We start from the raw sequence: 24,218 nt of genomic DNA, 5'->3' as shown, positions 1-24,218 counted from the left end.
GTGAAGCCATCTGGTCCTTGACTTTCCTTTGTTGGGAGATTTTTCTGTTACTGATTCAGTTTTCTTAGTCATTATTGGTTTGTTCAAATATTCTTTCTTCATGATTCAATCTTGGTAGGTTTTATGTTTCTAGGAATTTATGCATTTTCTCTAGGTTGTCAAAGTTGTTGATTTATAATTGTTCACAGTACTCTTAATGATCTTTTGTATTTCTGTGGTATCTGTTGTAATGCCTCCTGTTTCATTTCTGATTTTATCTGTGCCTTCTCTTTTTTTTCTTAGCCTACCTAAAGGTTTGTCAATTTTGTTTATCTTTTCTGAAAACCAACTTTTACTTTCATTGATCTTTTTTATTTTCTTTCTAGTCTCTTATTTCATTTGTTTCTGCTCTGATATTAGCTGTTTCCTTCCTTTTACTAACTTTGGGCTAAGATCGTTCTTCTTTTTCTAGTTCCTTTTGGTGTAAAGTTAGATTGTTTATTTAAGATCTTTCTTAACGTAGGCATTTCTGTCTATAAACTTCCCTCTTAGAACTGATTTTGGCTGCATCTCATAAGTTTTGGTATCTTGTTTATCAATTTTTATTTTAAGATATATTTTGATTTCTCTTTTGATTTCTTCTTGCCCCATCGGTTATTCAGAAGTATGATGTTCAATCTCCACATATTTGTGAATTTTCCAGGTTTCCTCCTGGTATTGATTTTGTTTCATACAATTGTGGTTGGAAAAGAAACTTGTTATGATCTCAGTCTTCTTAAATTGTTTAAGACTTGTTTTGTGGCTTAACATATGATGTATCCTGAAGAATATTCCATGAGCACTTGAAAGGAATGTGTATTCTGCTGCTGTTGGATGGAATGTCTACTATATACATTGGTCTAAAGTGTAGTTCAGGTCCAATATTACGTTTTTGATTTTCTGTCTGGATGATCTATAAATTGTTGAAAGTGGGATATTCAAGTCCTCTACTATTATTCTATTGCTGTTTCTCCCTTCAGAATTGTTAGTACTTGCTTCATATATTTAAGTGCTCTGATGTTGGATGCATATATATTTTCTATTGTTATTCCTCTTGATGAAATTGACCCCTTTATGATTACATAATGACCTTCTTTGCCTCTTATTAGTTTTTGACTTAAAATCAATTTTGTCTGATATAGGTATAGATACCCCTTCTTTCTTTTGGTTTCTATTTGCATGGAATACCTTTTCCATATTTTCACTTTTAGCCTCTGTGTATCCTTAAAGCTGAAGTGACTCTCTTGTAGGCAGCATAGTCACGTCTTGTATTTTATTATTCAGCCTCTCTGTGTCTTTTGATTGGAGATTTTAGTCAATTTCCACTTAAAGTAATTATTGATAGGTAAGTACTTATTATTGCCATTTTGTTAATTGTTTTCTGGGTGTTTTATAGATCCCTTGTTCCTTTCTTCCTCTCTTCATTTATAATTTGATTTTCTGTAATGGTGTGCTTTTAATCCTTTCTCTTTATCTTTTGTGTATCTACTATAGGTTTTTGCTTTGTGGTTACCATAAAAAATGTGGTTACATAAAATATCTGTTTTAGGCTGATAACAACTTAAGTTTGTCCACATACGGAAGGCCAACACTCTTAACCCCCTCATTTTATGTTTTTGATGTCATGCTTTAGGTATTTTTATATTGTGTATCCATTAACAAAATATTGTATCCATAGTTATTTACAATTCTTTTGTCATTTAGCCTTTACACTAGAGTTAAGTCATTTACATACCACCATATTACAGTATTAGAGTATTCTTAATTTGGCTATGTATTTACCTCTACCTGCAAATTTTATACTTTCATATGATTTCATGTTGCTAGTCAACGTGCTTTCTTTTCAGCTAAAAGAACTCCCTTTGGCAGTTTTGTAAGATAGATCTAGTGGTGATGGACTCCTTCAACTTTTGTTTGTCTGGGAATGTTTTTATCTCTCCCTTCAATTGTTTTGGATAGTTTTGCCAGGTGAAGTATTCTTGGTTGGTGGTATTTTTCTGTCAGTAATTTGAGTATATCATCCCACTCTCCTGGTCTGCAAGATTTCTGCCGAGAAATCCACTGATGCCCTTATGGGGGTTCCCTTGTATGTGATGAGCTTCTTTTCTCTTGCTACTTTCAAGATTCTCTCTTTGTACTTGATTTTTTGGACATTTTTATTATGATGTGTCTCAGTGAAGTCTTCTTTGGGTTGAACCTGATTTGGGACTTCTGAGCTTCATGTACCTGGATGTCCATATCTTTGTCCAAATTTGGGAAGTTGTCAGCCATTATTCTTTAAATAAGCTTTCTGTCAGAGGCATCTAGTTTTCCCTTTTTTTCCCTACAGCTTGGACATTTTATTGTCAAATTTTTAACATATGCCAATCTGGTGGCTATTAAATATTATCTCATTGTGGTATTACTTTACACTTTTCATATTTCTAAACAGATTAAGCATATTATATATGTTTATTAGCCATTCATAATTCCTCATCAGTGAAATGTGTCTCAAGTTTTTCCCTTTTTTTTCTAATGGGTTGTTGGTCTTTCCTTATTTTTAAAGACCTTATTCACACATTTTGAAGACTAATCATTTGTGCAAGCATCTCTCAGTTTATGGCTTATCTTTTTACTTTATTTATGATATCTTTCTTTTGAGAGAAGCTCTTAAAGTGGTCAAATTTATTTTCTTTCTGGTTTATGCGTTTTTTGTTTATTGTTTAAGAAATCTTCTCTACTTTGAGACCATAAAGTCATTCTTATGAATTATTTTCTGAAAGTTTTTATAGTTCTACTTTTAATTATAAGTATTTAATCCCTTGGGAATTTATTATATATGGTGTGAGGAAGGGATCTGGTTTTATTTTCTTCCATTTATTAAACACCCCTTACTTTCTCAATAATTTTCAATGCTATATCTTTCATGAAGGTATATATATACATATATATATTTTTTTTAGTCTAGTACTTTCTAGTTGGTTCCATTAGCTTACCTTCATTACTATAGTTTTATTATATCTTTGTAAGTCACCTCATCTTGATTTTTTTCTTCAAGCATGTCATGTCTATTCTTGTTCCTTTATTTATATACATTTTATAATGAGTTTATCAAGTGTTCCAGAATTTCTCTTGAGATTTTGGTTAGTCACTAGATTTAGTCACTAGATCAAGTTAAGGGGAATTGACATTTTTACAATATTGAGACTATCCAAAGATGTGGTTTCACTCTCTATTTATTTCAGTCATAATATCTTTCAAAAAAACTTATTTTCTTCATAAAGGGCTTATGCATTTTTTTAGATTTACTTTCAAAATTTATATATTGTTTTATTATAAATAATATCTTTGCAAAATCATCTGTTTTTCCTAGATGATATTTCCTAATTTACAGAGATGCAGTTGACTTTTTCTTTTTGTTGATTTGGCATCAGTCAACTTTGCCAAAGGCATCTAGTTTTTTTGACTGGGAAAGAAACTACGTCATCTATGAAGGATTTCCCTGTACCACATCCCACCCCCATTGTGGCTTCAGCTCTCACCTTAGGAAGTCATAGGCAAAGGACATCAACATCTTCAACCCAGACTGAGTCTTCCTTTTGTGGGGGCTTTTTAGAATTTGCCTGTCAAGGAAGTGGCATTTGGAATGTGAGAGATTTGTGCAAATTATGAGGGAAATTACAAAATTACCTCCAAAATCCATTTTCCAGCTAGAGAGAGCAGGTTTTCTTAGATGCCATGTTGCCTCATGGTTCTAGGGGCAGGTGGTGCCAACTTAGACGATAACAATAATAATAGCTAATGCTTGACTCTGCATCAGGACTTGTTCTAAGAGTTTTACATACATTACCTTATTTAATATTCACAACAGCCCCATGAGCTAGATTGATATTATTCTCTGTATTTTATAGATGAGGAAATGAGTATCAGAGAGATTAAGTAACTTATTCTACATTACTCAGCAAGGCAGTTGTAGAGCTGGGATTTGAACCTAGTTTCTTAAGTCTTTACCCTTCAACACTGTTGATTGTCTGTCCTAAATGTGGCCTAAGAGTCTTGAGACCTTGCTTCAGTCCTGACTGCCACTTGTTCACTGTGAGGCATCCCCTTCTATGACTTTGGATTTCTCATCTAGGAGAAAATAGGTTGTTTTGTCTGCCTTGCAGTGTTGTTTTGAAGCCTAAGCAAGAGAGTTTGTGGAAAGGCACTGTTCTCGAACTAGACTTTTGGGGAGGCCATGGACAACAGAAGAATGATAGAAAAGAATATGGAAGGCCTTCTTGGACAGAGGGTGGAGGGAAGCCATTGGAAGGGTATAGTGGTAGAGATAAGAATAAGTAGAATGTGTTGGGATGACTGGAAAGAGTGACCTGGCTGATATCATGGGTCTTTGTTGGGGAGGAATGGAACTCAATGGGCCAGGACATTCTAGCATGTTGATAGACAGACATGAATGCCAAGACAGTATTTATACAGGTCTTCTCTTCTCTTTTCTTTTATCTTTTCCTTTCTGTCCTGTCCTTTACTTTCCTTCCTATTTTTTTTTTGTCTGATATGTAAACAAATTTTCTTTGCTCTGGTTGAAGCTCACTATTACTCATTGTGTCTATGCTGGAAAAGGAAAACAATTTGTTAGTAGCATTTTCATACTAATCTTTCATGTAATTAGTGACAGTTATTAAATCCCTTTCCCTTGAGGGTCAAAGAAATAGTTTCTGTGCCTGACTTACGTGCCATTTTCATTGGCTTTGTGCCAGATAAGAATACTAAATGCTTCCTGGCATGCATGCTCAGGAATCTCTAAGCATACACGATTCTCCTGGAAGGTGGAACTGAGGCTCCAAAACAGAGGTGAGTTGTGTGTGCAAGAAGTAGGAGCTGTGCCTGCAGCATATCAGGTTCATTTCAGTTCCCCATATCCACCTTTGGAGCCACATTTTGCCATTGCTTAAGTGTAGTGGCAGAGAAGGGCGTTTTGGTGACCTTTGTTATAGGAGAGTTCATTTCCTACAATGCCACTCCCTTGTCTGTGTTTTGCCCTTTTGCAGTATTTGCTGAGGGTTTTAGCTGGTGCCTTCATAAAACAGAGGCAGATTAGAGGGCTCTGCTCATGATTAGAGTTATCTGAAAAAGGAAAGGGCTACCTTGGGAGATAGTGATCTCATCACTGGTTGTGTTCAAGCAGGTGGGCTGGGCAATTGCTGGCAGCGGATGTTGTCAAGGGAGTTTATATATTGATTAGGAGGCAGAGGGTGGTATGGACTGGCTGATCTTCCATTTCCTTTCTAATTCTGATTTGACAGCTCTGAGATTCTATTAATGTGACTGGCAGTAGCCCATCACTTTCTCAGTCAGAGGATGGCTCACTTTTCATTCCTTCTGGCTGGCTAGATTTGGCCTTTGAAAATATTGAGGTGACATTTAGACAATATTGCTTATCCATTCTCTTCTCAGAAACATCACACTGCTGGACCCAGTGGTAGGCTGGATTTCTATGACACTGCTCGAGCCTTTATTGAACTCTTCACAGTGCTAAGGCATCATGCAAGGATGTCAGTTTAACATATGGAATAATGTTAAGTCCATTGGAGTATGTATATACATATATAAATGTATGGAAAAAGATCAGCAAGGATTATACACAAAATCCATAACCATGGTTTCCTCAGGAAAGGTGGAAAATAACTAGGATAGTGAGTAGTCAAAGGGGAAATTTCACCTTGTCTAGACTGTTTTAACTCTTTATTTTTTATAGAGATATAATCATATGCCAAAAATTCACTATTTTAAAGTGTACCATTTAGTGGTTTTTAGTATATTCATTGTGCAACCATCACCACTATCTAATTTCGGGACATTTTTATCACTCCCCAAAGATAACCCTGCAGCCATTAGCAGTCATTCCCCATTCCCCCTTTCCCCCAGACCCTGGAAACCACTAATCTGCTTTCTGTGTTTAAGGATTTGTATGTTTTGGACATTTCATATAAATGGTATACAGTATGTGTGGTCTTTTGTGTGTCTGTCTTCTTTTACTTAGCATATTGTTTTTGAGGTTCATGTTGTAACACGTATTAGTATTTTATTCCTTTGTGTTGCTAAATAGCATTCTATTGTATGTATATATACCACATTTTGGTTTATCCATTTATCAGTTGATGAACATTTGGATTCTTTTCATCTTTTCGCTATTATGAATAACGCTACTGTGAACATTTCTAAGCAAGTTTTTGTGTGAACACGTCTTCAGTTCTCTTGAGTATATACCTAGGAGTGGAATTGCTGGGTTATATGGTAACTATATGTTTAACTTTTTGAGGAACTGCCAAAATACTTTCCACAGTGGCTGCACTATTTTGCATTCCTACCAGCAGTGTATGAGAGTTCCAATTTCTCAACATCCTCATGAACACATATTATTGTCCTTTCTTTTTATTATAGCCATCATAGTGGGTGTGAAGTGGTATCTCATTGTGATTTTGATTTGTATTTGATTGTATTAGCCTGATGGCTAATGATGTTGAGCATCTTTTCATATGTTTGTTGGCTATTTATGTATCTTCCTTGGAGAAATGTCTATTCACATGCTTTTCCCATTTTTAAGTGGATTATTTGCCTTTTTATTGTTGAGTTCTGTATCTGGATACTAGATACTTATCAGATACATAATATGCAAATATTTTCTCCCATTCTCTGGGTCTTTTCACTTTCTTGATAGTATCATTTGCAATGCAAAAGTTTTTAATTTTGATGAAGTCTATTTACTTTTTTCCTTTGGTTGCTTGTGCTTTAGGTGTCATATTTAAGAAACTGTTTCCTAAACCAAGGTGTTTTCTTTGAAGTGTTTTATAATTTTAATGCTTACATTCAGGTCTTTAGTCCATTTTGAGTTAATTTTTATATATAGTGTGAGGTATGGATCCAAGTCCATTCTTTTGCATGTGGATATCCAGTTGTCCCAACACGATTTGTTGAAAAGACTATACTCTCCTCCTTGAATTGTCTTGACACCTTTGAAAAATATCAATTCAGCATAAGTGTAGGATATATTTCTGGACTCTCATCTATTCCATTGATCTTTATTCTTGGATTAGTACTACATTCTTGGTTACTAAAGGTTTGTAATAATTTTGAAATCAGGAAGTGTGAGTCCTCCAACGTTGTTCTTGCTTTTCAAAATTGTTTTGGTTATTCTGAGTCTTGAATTTCCATATGAAATTTAGAATGAGCTTGTCAATTTCTGCAAAGAAGCAAGCTGAGAGTTTTGATAAGGATTGTGTTGAATCTGAATCGACTTGTAGAAATTACCATCTTAATAATATTAAATCTTCCAATCCATGAACATGAGATATCATTCTATTTACTTAAGTCTGTTGACCTTAAACAAATAGACAGCCGGGTATTTCTCCAGCAAAAATGGTTTAATTGGGGATCAGCAAAGAATTACAATTTGAGGTCTGCAACCATTGTGAGCCACGTGCAAAGTCCCCCAGCAGTAAGGGAGGAGAAACTCTTTTGTAAAGAGGAGGAGGAACTTGGGAGGGCTATTGTAAACAAAGAGTTCGAAGTGTGGTGGCTTTTAATGGACTGAGTCATGACAGTCTCTCATTGGCTGAGCTTCCTGCTGGTCAAGAACAGGAAGTCTCCCTAGAGGAAGTCTTTCTTCTTCCTCTTAGGCTCTGCTATCGACATAGGGTATGAGAGCTCCCCCTTTTGCCCTCCCAACTGCCATTTAATGAAGTTTCCTTTTATTAATTTGTCAGATCTTCTTTACTTTTTTCAACAATGTTTTGCAGTTTTCAGTGTACAAGTTTTGCACTTCTTTAGTTAAATGTATCCTAAGTATTTTATTCTTTTTTTTTTTTTTTTAAAGATTGGCACCTGGGCTAACAACTGTTGCAGATCTTTTTTTTTTTTTCTGCTTTATCTCCCCAAACTCCCCCTGTACACAGTTGTATATCTTAGTTGCAGGTCCTTTTAGTTGTGGGATGTGGGACATCACCTCAACGTGGCCTGACGAGTGGTGCCATGTCTGCGCCCAGGATCCGAACCCTGGGCTGCTGCAGCGGAGTGCTCAAACTTAACCACTCAGCCATGGAGCCGGCCCCTATTCTTTTTGATGCTACTTAAATGGGATTGTTTTGTTAGTTTCATTTTCAGATTGTTCATTACTAGTGTATAGAAATATAATTGATTTTTTATGTTAATCTTATATCCTGCAACATTGCTAAACTTATTTTTCGTTATAACAGGGTTTTTTTTTGTGTGGATTCCTTATAATTTTGTATATATGATCCTGTCATATGTGAATAGTTTTACTCTGTCTTTCTAATCTGAATGCCTTTTCTTTCTTTCTTTCTTTTCCCAATTGCTCTGGCCAGAACCTTCAGTACAAATGTTACATGGAAATGATGTTTGTTCTTGGTCATAGAATGAAAGCATTTAGTCTTTTACCATTAAGTATGATACTAACTATGGGTTTTTCATAAATTTCCATCATCAATTTGAGAAAATTCCTTTTTATACTTGTTGAGTGTTTTTTTTTTTAAATTACGAAAGGGTGTTGGATTTTATCAAATGCTTTTTCTGTGTCTGTTGAGATGATCATGTCATTTTTTTGAACCTTTATTCCATTAATATGGTGTATCACATTGATTGATTTTCGTATCTTGAACCAGTCTTGCATTCCTGAGATTAATTGCATTTGGTAAGGTGAGTTTTTTAAATAAGTTCCTGGATTTGGTTTACAAATATTTTTCTGAGAATTTCTGCCTTTCTATTTTTTGGAAGAGTTTGTGAAAGATTGATGTTAATTCTTCTTTAAATGTTTTTTAGGATTCACTAGTGATGCTGTTTGGTTCTGGGTTTTTTCTCATGTGGGAGGCTTTTGATTACTAATCCAATCTCTTCACTTATCATAGTTCTATTGAGATTTTCTATTTCTTAAGTTATTTCTGTAGTTTCTGTCTTTCTACAGATTTGTGCATTTCATTGGATTACTTAATTTGTTGGCATACAATTGTTTATAGTATTTCATTTATTTTTTTAAATTTATGTTAGATTGGCAGTAATATTTCCTCTTTTATTCCTGATTTTAGTAATTTGTCTTCTCCCTTTTTAAAATTTTAACTTTTTATAAAACAAATATATTCCTGAATCAGTTGTGTAGTTTGAAAAACAGAAAAACAAGGGAAGAAGCATATAAAATAAAAAGGCCTATGAAAATGGGGATCTGGGTATGTTGCTAATTCCCTGGCAGTCATTTCTCCTCTATGGGCCTCAGTTTTTTCATCAGGAAGTTGAGATGTTGGTTCATTGTTGCTAAGGTGATTGAAAACCTTTGGACTATATTATTTCCCTTTTCAAACATGAGATTAAAGACCCTAGTTGGGAATATTTGTGAACAGAAAATAGTTTGGGAGAAGCCCAGTATTCCTAAAGGGCATAGTAGGAGATAAGGATGGAAATGCAGATTGAAGGCAGATTATGGTAATGTTTGAACTCTAGTGTGAGAGATTTAGGCTTGGTAATGGGGAACTATTGTGGATTTTGGCATGTGGAGTAGCCAATCAAAGTGATAGTCAAGGAAATTGGTCTGATAGTGATGTGTGTAATGGATTGAAGCTGGAAGATCATGCAGGAAAATTACCCAGGGATTGGAGGTTATGACAGTGAGAATGGAAAAGGAAGAGTTGAGAACCAGAGATCCCTGATTTTGAAAATACTCCCTGGAACTGAGGGAGGAGGGAGGAGTCAGTTGTCTTGCTCACCTGTGTTTCTGTCATACTTACTGGTTAGGCACAGGATAGGTCCAAAACAGGTATTTGTTAGATTGAATTGCCTTGACCCAGCTTTGCTTAGAGTTCAATCAAGGCTGAAGAAATCAGTCTTCAAGTACTCTGAGAGGGCTTCCAGGAAAGCCTTCCAACTTGCTAGACTCTGGACATTGTCTGTCTTCTTACTTGTCACCCAGGAGCCCATGCATGTTTACTGCAGTGTCAATGAAAAACACTTGTGAACAGGTGTACATTAGCCTGCGGAGGTTGCTGGGCAGGGTGTTGATATGGTACTCTGGGCTGACGTTACATCCAGGGAAGATGATGAGGTAATGGGCTGACCTGTGTCAATGCACTGTGACATGCACCTAGACAAAGGCCTTCATCTGCACAGAAGAGGGAAGCTCTCAAGAGTAGAGGACTTCAAGGTTAGACCAGAAAGTCATAGTCTTGGGCCCAGGGGTTCTTTTGTGGGACCATCGACCTAGGCGGGGTGCAATAACTGGGCATTAAATGGCACCTTTTGCCAGGCTAAGAAACATCTTCCCTCGAATATCAGCTCCACAAAGGGCAGAGATTTTTGTCTGTTTTGTTGCTGCTGTGCCTCCAGTATCTGGTATATAGTAAGCACTTAACGTTAGATTTACTGAATGAATGAATCTGCCAGTCATTCTTTTGGATTAAGGAAACATCTTTTTTATACCAAGTAGTGGGGTTCTGGGTTGTTGCAGTGTAGTAGATAAAGGTGTCTTCTCAGAACCTCCTTATGAAGGGTCCTACCACCCAATCCTTTAGTTCTAGCCAGAAGGGGCTCCTCCACCAAATTCTGTGTAAGGAATTTATATCCACTTGGTTGGAGTTGCCTTCCTTCCTTCTCATTGTTATTTGGAGTATGGCTTGAACTTAAATCTGGTTCTGTATGCCCTGGCTTTTCCTTCTCCCATGCCCCCTGCCAATATACTGTGCTCCTTCCCTTTGGAACTATTCCAAGAGTCATCGTATCAGCCATCAAAAAACCAACATTTTGATTTGACTTGTCTTAAATTCCTGAGAAGAAAAGAATTGATTCTTACCTCTTTAAAGGCCTGCCTATGGTACCCTTTATGCAGTAGAGCTTAGCTTGTTTTGTGGGAAGCTGGGTAAAGCTAAGCGATTATTAGGGAATGAGGTTTTTATTTTTACAAACAGATGTGTGCATATGATGTGTTTGCTTGAATGCCTTAGACTCACCTTTTTATTTTGCTTCTTTGAAGTATTTTTTTATTTTTGGGGATTTTTTTTGTCATATAGGAATAGAAATTCTTTTTTTTCAAACTATTTTATTGAGGTCATATTGGTTTATAACATTGTGAAATTTCAGGTGTACATTATTATTATTCAGTTTCTGTATAGACTGCATCATGCTCACCACCAATAGTCTAATTTTTTTTTTAAAGATTGGCTCCTGAGCTAACGTCTGTTGCCCATCTTTTTTTCTTCCTCTCCCTGAAGCCCACAGGTACATAGTTGTATATTCTAGTTGTACATCCTTCTAGTTGTGCTATGTGGGATGCCACCTGAGCATGGCTTGATGAGCAGTGCCATGTCCACGCCCAGGATCCAAACCTGCAAAACCCTGGGCCACTGAAGCAGAGCATGTGAACTTAACTATTTGGCCATGGGTCTGGCCACAACAGGCTAGTTTTTATCCGTCAGCATACATATGTGCCCCTTTATGCCTTTTGCCCACCCCTCCACCCACTTCCCCTCTGGTAACCACTAATCTGTTGTCTTTATCCATCTGTTTATCTTCCAGATATGAGTGAAATCACATGGTGTTTATCTTTCTGTGTCTGACTTATTTTCCTTAACATAATACCTTCAAAGTCCATCCATGTTGCTGCAAATGAAACTATTTTGTCTTTTTTATGGCTGAGTAGTATTCCATTGTGTGTGTGTATGTGTGTGTGTGTATATATATATATATACACACACACACTGCATCTTCTTTATGCATTCATCAGTTGATGAGCACTTGGGTTGTTTCCATATCTTGCCTGTAGTGAATAATGCTGCAATGAACATAAAGGTGGATAAATCTCTTTGTTCATTTCATGTGCTTTGGATAGATACCCAGGAGTGGGACAGCAGGATGGTATGGTATTTCTATTTTTTGAGAAATCTCCATACTGTTTTCCATAGTGGCTACACCAGTTTTTTTTTTCCTACCAGCAGTGTGTGAGAGTTCCCTTTTCTCCACATCCTCTCCAACTTTTGTTATTTTATTTCCTGTTAATTATAGCCTTCTGATAGGTATAAGGTGATATCTCATTGTAGTTTTGATTTGGATTTCCCTAATAATTAGTGATGTTGAACATCTTTTCATGTGCCTGTTGGTCATCTATGTATCTTCTTTGGAAAAATGTCTATTCATATCCTCTGCCCATTTTTTGATTGGGTTGTTTGTTTTTTTATTGTTGAGTTGTATGAGTTCTTTATATATATTTTGGAAATTAACCATTTGTTGGATATGTGATTTGCAAATATTTTCTCCCAGGTGGTGTGTTGTCTTTTCGTTTTGTTGATGGTTTCCTTTGCCATATAGAAACTTTTTAGTCTGATGTAGTCCCACTTGTTTATTTTTTCTTTTGTTTCCCTTGCCTGAGTAGACATGGTATTTGAAAAGATGCTGCTAAGACCAATGTCAAGAGTGTACTGCCTATATTCTAGGAGTTTTATGGTTTCAGGTGTTAGATTCAAGTGTTTAGTCTATTTTGAGTTAGCTTTTGTGTATGATATAAGATAATGGTCTGCTTTCATTCTTTTGCATCTGGCTATCCAATTTTTCCAACACCATTTGCTGATGAAACTTTCCTTTCTACATGTATGTTCTTTTCTCCTTTGTCAAAGATTAGCTGTCCATAGATGTGTAGTTTTATTTCTAGGCTTTCAGTTCTGTTGCATTGATCTGTTTGTCTGCTTTTGTGCCAGTACCATGCTGTTTTGGTTACCATAGCTTTGTAATATATTTTGACATCAGGGATTATGATGTCTCCAGCTTTGTTCATTTATCTCAGGATTGCTTTAGCTATTCAGAACATTTTGTTGTTCCATAAAAATTTTAGGACTCTTTGTTCTACTTCTGTGAAGAATGTCATTGGGATTCTGATTGGCATAGCATTGAATCTGTAAATAGCTTTAGGTGATATAGACATCTTACCTTTGTTTATTCTTCCAATCCATGAGCATGGGATATCTTTCCATTCTTTATGTCTTCCTCAATTTCTTTCAATAATGTCTTGTAGTTTTCAGTATATAAGTCTTTAACCTCCTTGGTTAAATTTATTCCTTGACATTTTATTCTTTTTCTTGCAATTCTAAATGAGATTACATTCTTGACTTAATTTCTCCTTGTTTGTTATTAGTCTATAGAAATGCAACTGACTTTTGTAAGTTGATTTTGTACCCTGAAACTTTGCTGAAGTTATTGATTATTTCTAATAGTTTTCTGGTTAGTTCTTTAGGATTTTTTGTACGTAGAATCATGTCATCCACAAACAGTGAGAGTTTTACTTCTTCTTTTCCAATTTGGATACCATTTATTTCTTTTTCTTGCCTAGTTCTTCTGGCCAAAACCTCCAGTACTGTGTCGAATAGGAGTGGTGAGACTAGGCAACCTTGTGTTGTTCCTGTTCTCAAAGGGATGGCCCTCAGTTTTTCACTATTGTGTATGATGTTGGTTGTGGGTTTGTCATATATGGTCTTTATTATTTTGAGGTACTTTCCTTCTATACCAATTTTTTTGAGACATTTTATTATAAATGTATGTTGGATCTTGTCAAATGCTTTCTCTGTATCTATTTAGATGATCATGTCAATTTTATTCCTCATTTTGTTAATGTGGTGTATCACATTGATTGATTTGCGGATGTTGAACTATCCCTGCATCCCTAGTATAAATGCCACTTGATTGTGATGTATGATCCTTTCAATGTATTGCTGTATTCGATTTTCCAGTATTTTGTTGAAGAGTTTTACATCTATGTTCATCAGTGATATGGGCATGTAATTTTCCTTCTTTGTGTTGTCCTTGTCTGGTTTGTGTACCAGGGTAATGTTGGCCTCATAGAATGAGTTAAGAAGTGTTCTGTCTTTTTAAATTTTTGGAATTGTTTGAGAAAGATAGGTATTAAATCTTCTTTGAATGTTTGGTAGAATTCTCCAGAGAAGTCATCTGGTCCTGAAGTTTTGTTTTCTGGGACGATGAGATTACCATAACAATCCCTTTACTTTTGATTGCTCTCTTCAGATTCTCTAAATCTTCCCAGTTCACTTTTTGGAGGTTGTATGAGTCTAAGAATTTATCCATTTCTTCGAGGTTATCCAATTTGTTGGCATATCGTTTTTCATAGTATTCTCTTATAATCCTTTGTATTTCTGTGGTATCCATTGTAATTTCTTCTCTTTCATTTCTGGTTTTATTTAGTTGAGCCTTCTCTCTTTATTTCTTAGTGAATTTGGCTAGGAGTTTGTCAGTTTTGTTTATCTTCTCAAAGAACCAGGCTTTAGTGTCATTGATCCTTTCTACTGTTTTTTTTAAGTCTCTATTTTATTAATTTCTGCTCTAATTTTTATTATTTCCCTCCTTTTTCTGACTTTGGGCTTTTATTGCTCTTCTTTTTCTAGTTGTGTTAGATGGAGTTTAAGTTTACTTATTTGAGGCTTTTCTTATTTGTTGAGATGGGCCTATATTGCTATAAATTTCCCTCTTAGTACTGCTTTTGCTGCATCGAGTAAGAGTTGGTATGTTATGTTTTCATTTACATTTGTCTCCAGATATTTTTTGATTTCTCCTTTGATTTCTTCATTGATCCAATGAGTGTTAAGTAGCATGTTGTTTAGTCTCCATATATTTGTGATTGTCCCAGGTTTTTGCTTGTTGTCAACTTCCAGTTTCATAGCATTGCAGTCAGAAAAGATGCTTGAGGGGCCAGCCCCATGGCCGAGTGGTTAAGTTCATGTGCTACCCTTCAGCAGCCCAGGGTTTCACCAGTTCAGATCCTGGGTGTGGACATGGCACCGCTCATCAGGCCTTGTTGAGGTGGCATCCCACATGACACAACTAGAAAGACCCACAACTAAAATGTGCAGTGCAGCTAAGTACTGGGGGTATTTAGGGAGAAAAAGCAAAAAAAAAAAAAGGATGCTTGATATGATTTCAATCTTCTTAAATTTATTGAGGCTTGCCTTGTTTCCCAACATATCTATCTTTGACAATGTTCCATGTCCATTTGAGAAGAATGTTTATTCTGCTGTTTTTGGATGGAAAGTTCTCTCTATATACGTTAAGTCCATCTGGTTAGTATTTCATTTAGGGGCAATGTTTCCTTGTTGAACTTCTGTCTAGATGATCTATCTGTTGATGAAAGTGGGATGTTGAGATCCCCTATTAGTGTGTTGCTGTCAATTTCTCCCTTTAGGTCTGTTAATAGTTGCTTTATATACTTTGGTGCTCCTGTGTTAGGCACATATATATTCACATCTGTTATGTCCTCTTGGTGGAATGTCCCATTTATCATTATATACTGCACCTCTTTGTCTCTCATTGTCTTCTTTTCCTGAAGTCTACTTTGTCTGAGATAAATATGGCAACTCTTGCTTTTTTTTGCTTTCCATTAGCTTAGAGTATCATATTCCATCCCTTCACTCTGAGCCTTGTTTATCTTTAGAGCTGAGGTGTCTTTCTTGGAGGCAGCAGATTGTTGGGTCTTGTTTTTTAATCCATCCAGCCACTTTGTGTGTTTTGATTGGATAATTCAATCCACTTACATTTTGAGTGATTATAGATATTTGAGGGCTTAATACTGCCGTTTTATCTCTTGTTTTCTGGTTGTCCTATATTTCCATTATTTCTTTTCCCTTGTATTTCTGACTGCTATTTCAGTTTGGTGATTTTCTGTGATGGTCTTCTCTTTATTTATGATTTGTATCTGTGCTCTGATTTTTTGTCTAGTAGTTACCATGAGGTTAGTATAAAAGATCTTTTAGGTGAGATAGTCCATTTTCTGATAGCCTCTTATCTCCATTAGCTTAAGCAGGTTCCATCCATTTCCTCTTCCCCTTCTATGTTATTGTTATCACAAATTGTTCTTTGTTGTGTTGTGAGTTTGTGACTAAATTGAGGTGTTTATGGTTATTTCTGATGCTTTCTTTCCCTTTATCTTTTATATTATAATTAAGTGTTTACTAACCTATTTTTATGTAGAGCTCCAATTTTCTGATTGTATCTGTCTGTCTATCTCCTTGCTCAATGTTTTTATTGTTGTTGTTGTTTTACTGAGGAAGATTAGCCCTGAACTAACATCTGTTGCCAATCTTCCTTTTTTTTTCTTTTGCTTGAGGAAGATTAGCCCTGAGCTAACATCTGTACCAATCTTCCTCCACTTTATATGTGGGTCACCACCACAGCATGGCTGATGAGTGGTGTATGTCTATGCTTGGGATCCAAATCCATGAACCCAGGCCACTGAAATGGAGCATGCCAAACTTAACTACTATACCACTGAGCTGGCCCCTCAGTATTTTTTAAATCTTTGCTTTTTATTTTCATATGGGAGGTCAGCTTTCAACATTTCTTGTAAGACAGGCTTGGTGGTGTTGAACTCCCTCAACTTTTGTTCATCTGGGAAAGTTTTTATTTCTCCATCATATCTGAAGGATAGTTTCACTGGATAGAGTATGCTTGGCTAAAAGTTTTTGTATTTCAGTATTTTGAATATATCATTCCATTCTCTCCTCGCCTGTAAGGTTGCTGCTGAGAAATCTGCTAAAAGCCTGATAGGAGTTCCTTTGTAGGTTATTTTCTTCCACCTTGCTGCCCTTAATATTTTTTCTTTGTCATTGACTTTGGCCAGTTTTAACATTATATGCCTTAGAAAATGGCTTTTTGCATTGATGTAATTAAGAGTTCTTTTAGCTTCATATACTTGTATGCCCAGTTCCTTCCCAAGGTTTGGGAAGTTCTCAGCTATTATTTCTTTGAACAAACTCTCTGCTCCTTTCTGCCCCCCTTCTCCCTCTGGAATACCTATAATCCTTGTGTTGCTTTTCCTCATTGAGTCTGATATTTCTCAAGGAACCTCTTCTTTTTTTTTTAAGTTTTAATTCTCTCTTCTCCACCTGAAGCATTTCTGTAATTTTATCCTCTAAATCACCAACTCTATCCATCATAACGTCAGCTCTATTTTTTATGGTTTCTACATTATTATTATTATTATTATTATTATTTGTGTGTGTGAGGAAGATTTGCCCTGCGCTAACATCCATTGCTAATCCTCTTCTTTTTATGCTTGAAGAAGACTAGCCCTGAGCTAACATCTGTGCCAATGTCCCTGTACTTTGTATGTGGATGCTTGTATGGCATGGCTGATGAATGGAGTAGGTTTGCACCTGCAATCCAAACCCATGAAGCCTGGGCCAGCAAAATGGAGCATGTGGAACTTGAACAACTCAGCTATGGGGCCAGCCCCTAGATTATTTTTAACTCATTAATTGTGTTCTTCATATCCAGAATTTCTGTTTGGTTTTTCTTTTTGAGCTTCAATCTCTTTGGTAAAGTAGTCCTTCTGCTCATTAATGTTATTCCTGAGCTCATTGAACTATCTTTCTGAGTTTGCTTATAACTTGTTGAGTTTCTTTATGGCAACTATTTTGAATTCTCTGTCATTTGGATTGTAAATTTCTGTGACTTCAGGATTGGTTTCCAGACCCTTGTCATTTTCCATCTGCTCTGAAGTTTTACTGTAGTTCTTCATGGTGTTTGATGGATTGGTCCTTTGCAGGCACATTTGTGGTAGTGTCAGGTCAGTTTCCACCTGCCACTGCTAGTGGGTTACAGGAATCATGTTTTCTAATCCCGCCCCATCTGCTGGAAGTTGTGCCCGTAGGGCTGCTCTGTGTTTGCATGGGCTGGCCACAGCTGCTCGGAAGGTCACGCGTGCATGCGTGCACGCACACACACACACACACACACACACACACATGTGGGGCCTCTGTCCTCTGCCAGTAGGTTGCTCTTGTGCAGGCAGGGCCACTGCACTCAGCATGGGACCATCTGAGCTGTGCACTAGGCAGGAAGGACACTTTCTTTTTTGTTGTTTTTCTTTTGTTTGTGTGCTCAAGCACTGGATTAAATATCATATTATCTTCTTTATTTTTTTCAGTTATTTTATTGAGGTCATAATGGTTTATAACATTGTCTAATTTCAGGTGTACATTATTATTTATCAGTTTCTGTATAGACTGCATCATGCTCACCACCAATAGTATAATTTTTATCCATCACCATAGATATGTGCTTCTTTACCCCTTTTGCCCACCCCCAACTCCTTCCCCTCTGGTAATTATTAATCTGTTCTCTTTATCCATGTGTCTGTTTATCTTACACGTATGAGTGAAATCATGTGGTGTTTCTCTTTGTCTAGCTTATTTTGCTTAATACAATACCCACAAGGTCCATCCATGTTGTTTCATATGAGACAATTTTGTCTTTTTTATGGGTGAGTAGTATTCCATTTTATTTACATACCACATCTTTATCCATTCATCAGTCGATGGAGACTTGGGTTGCTTCCACATCTTGGCTATTGTGGATAATGCTGCATGAACATAGGGGTGCATAAGTCTCTTTGAATTGTTGATTTCAAGTTCTTCGGATAAAGACCCAGTAGTGGGATAGCTGGATCATATGGTATTTCTATTTTTAAACTTTTGAGAAATCTCCATACTGTTTTCCATAGTGGCTGCACCAGTTTGCATTCCCACCAGCAGTATATGAGGGTTCCCTTTTCTCCACATTAGGTGGGAGGGATGCTTTCTTTCACATACAGGCCAGTTATGTTCTTACGGGCTGTTTGGCTGAGCTGCTGCACTTTGTGGGCAGGGCTCCTTTGTGGGGGCTGACCTGCCACCACTTGGTGGGGAGCATTCCCATGAGTAGTGCTGCTGCAGCATGGTGGGCTCTCCTGCAAGCCAGGTACCACTCTGAAAGCATTTGTGTGTAGGCTGGGCTGCCTCTGCCTCCTCTTACAGTCATGTAGGCCACTATGTGAGGTCAGGTGTCCTGGGTCAGTGCCACCAGGGAAGGAGATGGATCCGCTCACCTAGTTCCACTGTTTCCCAGGGATGCAGTCCATCCACCTTCAAATGTATGGCTGCATGGATCTCTCAGGTGTCCTATCATGCTATGTAGGAAATTCTCTGTTGATTAATGATTGTCCATTTAGTTGTAACTTAGAGGGGAGAGACAAAGGGGACAACTTACTCTGCCATGATGCTGACCTCACCTCCTAGAATCACCTTTTTGAAAATATCTGTTCCTTGAATAATCATCCCTCATCATTGCCTGTTGATTGTAGTAAAGGGCAGCTATTAGCATATTGAAAACACAACACTGACCTTTGGAAGCTGGAAAGAAATTTTCAATAGAGCATTTGCAGAGGTTTTCACATTTGGCTTGTATGCAAAATGCATTAAAATAGAGTGAGCCCTACTTGCTTTGGCCTGTGGCAAATAAGTAGAATATATACTGGTTACATCTCTAGGTTCACTGGGTGGTAACCATGCTCCCCACCTTCTCTGAGGCAAAGGTAGAGAGTAGAACACACAGAGTTGTGAAGTAACTATTGTTCCTTCTAGCTCCATCCTGAAGCCTCTGTCCCCCTAAGGCCACCCACCATCAGACTTATCTGGTGGCAGAAATCAGGATGTACTTAAATTGCTTGATCTCAGCTTCTTGAGGCAGGAATATGGAAAAAACTAGGGGTTATGGAAGGAAAAAGATGGATTGTTGCTTAAAGCTGTTGAGACAACTGGCAAGCTCTTTGGCTAATTCTCCTGGCAGATTTTACCACTCTTCTTAAGGTCCCACGCTTCTTTTTCTCCCCTCCCTCTGGTTTTCCTCCCTCCTAGGACTGGGGTGAAATGAGCCGTCTCCCTGATTTAAGCTATGTCATCCCAGATCCAGAAACATCTCACCCAGCCTCCCTAAAGGAGATTTTTTTCTACATCCCTTTGCCTTCATGGTTTGGAATGGATAGTTTCACCCTCTGCTAACTGTGCCCATTTTTGATGATTCTGATAATTCTCAGCTTACATAAGCCCAAGCGCTTCCGTACTGTTTTCCTGTTTCCCTTAGAACCAGAGGCACAAATGTGCTAGCACAGTGGTTAAAATCACAGGCTCTGGAATCAGACTGGCTCCTATCCCAGTTCCTCTGCTTCCTAACTGTGTGACTTGGACAAGTTTCTTAACTTTTCTGAGCCTCAGTCTCCTCTTCTATGAAATTGTGGTAAAAATGGCACCTGTCTAGCAAGACTGAATAATACAGTTCATTGACAGCTCTTATCATAGTGGCTAGTGTATAGTAAGTGCCCAATCAACAGCTGTTGCTATTATGTGGTATGGGAACATTCTGCCATCTTCACTCCAAATTTGAGGAATTAGAGATCTTTGCATATCTAAGGAATTTTACAGTCAAATTTTAATGATTAATTGTATATCCTTTGATGGAAATCAACACTGAAGGCCCTGGTTTTGAGATGCTCACTCCAGTATCCAACTTTGGTCTCCATGCTCGTAGGTATTGATAATCCCATAATCCAGCTGTGGCACCCAAGATATATAGCTTAATCATTTTTTTTGATCCAGCTGTGCTGCCTAGATAGGCACCAGCATGAATGACTTCTGCTTGCTGTAACTCTTCTCTCATCTGAAACCTTTTTAGCTAAGTCTCTTAGAGATGATTTAGTCCTACCTTTCCCCATCCTCCATTTTACAGATAGGTCACCAGAGGCCTAGAGAGGATTATACTCATGCATAGGACCAGCAAGTCTCTAAAGCTAGGCCTGAGATTCAGTTTCCAGGGGCCTCTGGTTGAAGGCTCTCTGAATACCTGAAGAGTTTAGCTTATTCTTTTTCTACTTGGCTGGAAACTTTTCAGAGAAGAAAGATAATTCATTATTATTCTTCTGTCTACTTCCACAGCTCTGGGTGAACCAGGAGGATGGAGTGGAGGAAGGGCCCAGTGATGTGCAGAATGGGCACCTGGACCCCAACTCAGACTGCCTTTGTCTGGGCCGGCCACTACAGAACCGGGACCAGATGCGGGCCAATGTCATCAATGAGATCATGAGCACCGAACGTCATTACATCAAGCACCTCAAGGACATTTGTGAGGTAGGCCCAGCTATGATAGTGCATGTGGGGATACTCAGGGTGGAGTAGAGGGCACTTCCATGAAGACCTGACAACTCCCCTGGGCCCTAATTGTAATAGTCCCAAGATGTTGGAAAGAGCAGCTGGACTGGTCTCCTTTATGCTTTTCAGTGGTTGAAACTGCTCCCTTGGGGCTTCTCAGTCTCTCTGTCTCTCTCCTTTTCTCTGTCTACTTGCCTGTATAACTTTTATATTCTGTCTGTCTCTCTCTCTCTCTGCATCTCTCCCTCCCCTGAATATCTACGCCTATCCTCTTGGCTTCTGACCCAGTTGTTGCCACCCAGTGTAAGGACCTGACCTCATTCATTAAAGCAAAAACACATCTCCCTCCAAGCTAGTGGTTCACAAACTTGAATATGCACCAGAGTCCCTGGGGGAGCTTGCTAAACATGCAGATTCCAGCCCCCTTCTACCATCCCCAAAGTTGTGAATTCTCAGTCTGGGGTAAAGCACAAGCATCGCTATGTATAACAAGCATCCCTGGTGATACTGATGCTGCTGGTCTTTCTCCCTCACTTGAAGAATACTGGTTTTGGCTTTGAGCAGAAAATAGTTTAGGGAGAGGTATCTGTAGGAGATAAAGGCTGGGTGGACAAGTCTCAGCTCCTTCACTATGTGACTTTGGCATCCAGAGGCTGTGATTCCACATTCATTAACTCCATCCTTTCCATCTTTTTGACCTGAGTGAGGATGAGAACTCTTTTCCTCATACTCCCTTGAGCTCAGCAGAGACAAGTTGGCATTTTCAAAGGACATTTTACTAAACGGTTTGGGAGAACCAATGGGAAATGGAGAAAAGAATGCTTTTAAAGGATTTCTCTCTCTGTCTCTCTCTCTCTCTCTGTTTCTCTCTCTCTCTCTCTCTCTCTCTCTGTCTCTCTCTCTCTCTCTGTCTCTCTCTCTCTCTCTCACACACACACACACTATAGCATTCTCCTTGACCCAGGGAAAACTCAACTTTGAATATTTTATCCCTTTCCTTCCAGCTGAGGGATGAGGTCCTACTTTCTGTCCCCCAGCCCTTTTCGGTGGGGCCAGGGCCTACTCTGGAGTTAATAGTAGAGCTCTAACATTTTTTAAACTTCTTGTTTCTTTAGAACAGTGCTGCCCAATGGAACTTCCTGCAGTAATAAAAATGTTCTGTATCTGCTCTCCACAATACAGTAGCCACTAGCCAGCCATATGTGGCTATTGAGCACTTGAGACATGGCTAGTGTGACTGAGAAATGGAATTTTAAATTTTATTTACTTTTAGTTTAAATAGCCACATGTGACTAATGGCAACCACACTGGATAGCGCAGCTATGGAAATGTCATAGCCAAAGACTGTGGGCCTTAACTTTCTTCACCTCAACTCATTTTCTCACCCCTCCCAGGAAGATTGAAGGTTATCTCCCCTTTCTGTGAGGCAGTAAGGTAGAGTGGAAAGAACAAGGGCTCTGGGGACATGGGGTGCTCACTTTCACATCCTAACTTAGTCACTAATTAACCCTGTGGCCTTGAAGTTGCCCCTTAACTTCTCTGACCTTCGATTTTTTTGATTTGTCTAGTCGGCTTCATTGTACTTACCTCTTAAGTTTATTGAGGAAATTAAACATAATATTGCAAGTATTTTGAAAAAGGTAGTTTTCATTTCTTTCCCCTCCCCTTTCTTCTGTTCACCCATCCATCTATGTCTCTCTTTTTTTCTCTTCCCTCTATCTTCACACAAATGGCTGATACTTAAAAAAATTACCTTCTGGAATGTGCTATGTGGCATTGGGTATCAAACCACTGCTATGTCATTCATTCAGCAAACATTTAGTGGAGTTCTGTTCCATGCCAGTCCCTGGACATAGTTCCTACCCTCAAAGTATTCTGTCCTGGATCAGCAACATCTGAATCACCAGGGAGCTTGTTAGACATGAAGAATCTTTAGCTTCACTCCAGACCTACTGACTTCAAATCTGCATTTTAACAATGTTGCCATTTGACTTACAATACATATTAAAGTTTGAGGAGCACTGCTGTAAAATGATAGCTGTCAGGGCCGGCCCGGTGGCACAGTGGTTAAGTTCACACATTCCGCTTCTCGGTGGCCCAGGGTTCACCAGTTTGGATCCCAGGTGCAGACATGGCACTGCTTCACAAGCCATGCTGTGGTAGGCGTCCCACATATAAAAAAGTAGAGGAAGATGGGCACGGATGTTAGCTCAGGGCCAGGCTTCCTCAGCAAAAAGAGGAGGACTGGCAGTAGTTAGCTCAGGGCTAATCTTCCTCAAAAAATAAGTAAATAAATAAATAAATAAAATGATAGCTGTCTTACAATGTCATAGGATCTGTAATACTAGTAAGTACAGTCTGTTCTTTACCTGACAGCTGAGGGATGCTGTCAAGACCTAAGTCAGGTCATATCACTCCTCTGCTTGAAACCCTCCAATGGCTCACCATTTCTCCTTGAGTAAAAGCCAAAGTTGTCATTATTACTTACAAAGCCTTGTGTGATCAACCCTTTCTTACCCCAGTGACTTCATCTCTTGCTCCTTTCCCACATGCTCTCACTACTCCAGCCACACTGGCCTATTTCTATTCCTTAAAAATTCTTGGCATGCTCCCCGCTCCCAGCCTTTGCATTGACTTTTCCCTCTGCCTAGAACTCGCCTCCCCCAGATGTCTACATGGCTCCCTTCATCACCTCCTTCAAGTCTTTACCCCAATATCACCTTTGACTTGAGACCTTTCCTGACCATTCTATTTAAAATTGTAACTTTGTGCTATCTCTCCCCCTTTCCTGCTTTATTTTCCTCTATTGCACTTATTGCTATCTGACGTATTATATATTTCCCTCATAGCTTTTGTTTATTGTCCATCTCCCCTACTAGAAAGTAAATTCCACGAGGGATATGTGTTTTCACCTGTTGATTTACTGATACATCCAAAACACCTAGCACAGTGCCTGGCACATGGTTGATGCTCAATAAATATTGTTGACAGAATTAAATATAAGTTCTCACATGCAGGTACTACTTCAGCAAAGTACATTCACATCTTATGCCATTTGATTTTCAGACAGTTCAAAAGTTATGATTGTTATTCCTATTTTCTAGATCAATAGACTGAGTCTCTAAGAGGCAAAATTACTTTCCTGTTGTTCTCAGGCACTGGCCCAGTGGGAGTTCTTTAGTCTTAGAAGGACTCTTCTGTTCCCAGCTC

The 24,218-nt window shown here is 38.1% G+C and overlaps 1 protein-coding gene across 11 annotated transcripts in view; it reads left to right on the top strand.

The window, feature by feature from the left end:
• The window catches only part of ARHGEF9 (Cdc42 guanine nucleotide exchange factor 9), a 332,248-nt gene that overhangs the window by 235,987 nt on the left and 72,043 nt on the right, over positions 1-24,218 (top strand). For all 11 annotated transcript variants that reach the window (XM_070501918.1, XM_070501917.1, XM_070501916.1 and 8 more), the window contains one exon: positions 20,796-20,987. In XM_070501918.1, the coding sequence (XP_070358019.1) occupies positions 20,796-20,987 (192 nt within the window). The remainder of the gene's footprint in view (positions 1-20,795; positions 20,988-24,218) is intronic.

The sequence above is a fragment of the Equus asinus genome, chromosome X (genome assembly GCF_041296235.1).
Source record: "Equus asinus isolate D_3611 breed Donkey chromosome X, EquAss-T2T_v2, whole genome shotgun sequence".
Classification (NCBI taxonomy): domain Eukaryota; kingdom Metazoa; phylum Chordata; class Mammalia; order Perissodactyla; family Equidae; genus Equus; species Equus asinus.
Note: the sequence above shows the minus strand (reverse complement) of the source record. Positions and strands in the feature narration are given on the sequence as shown.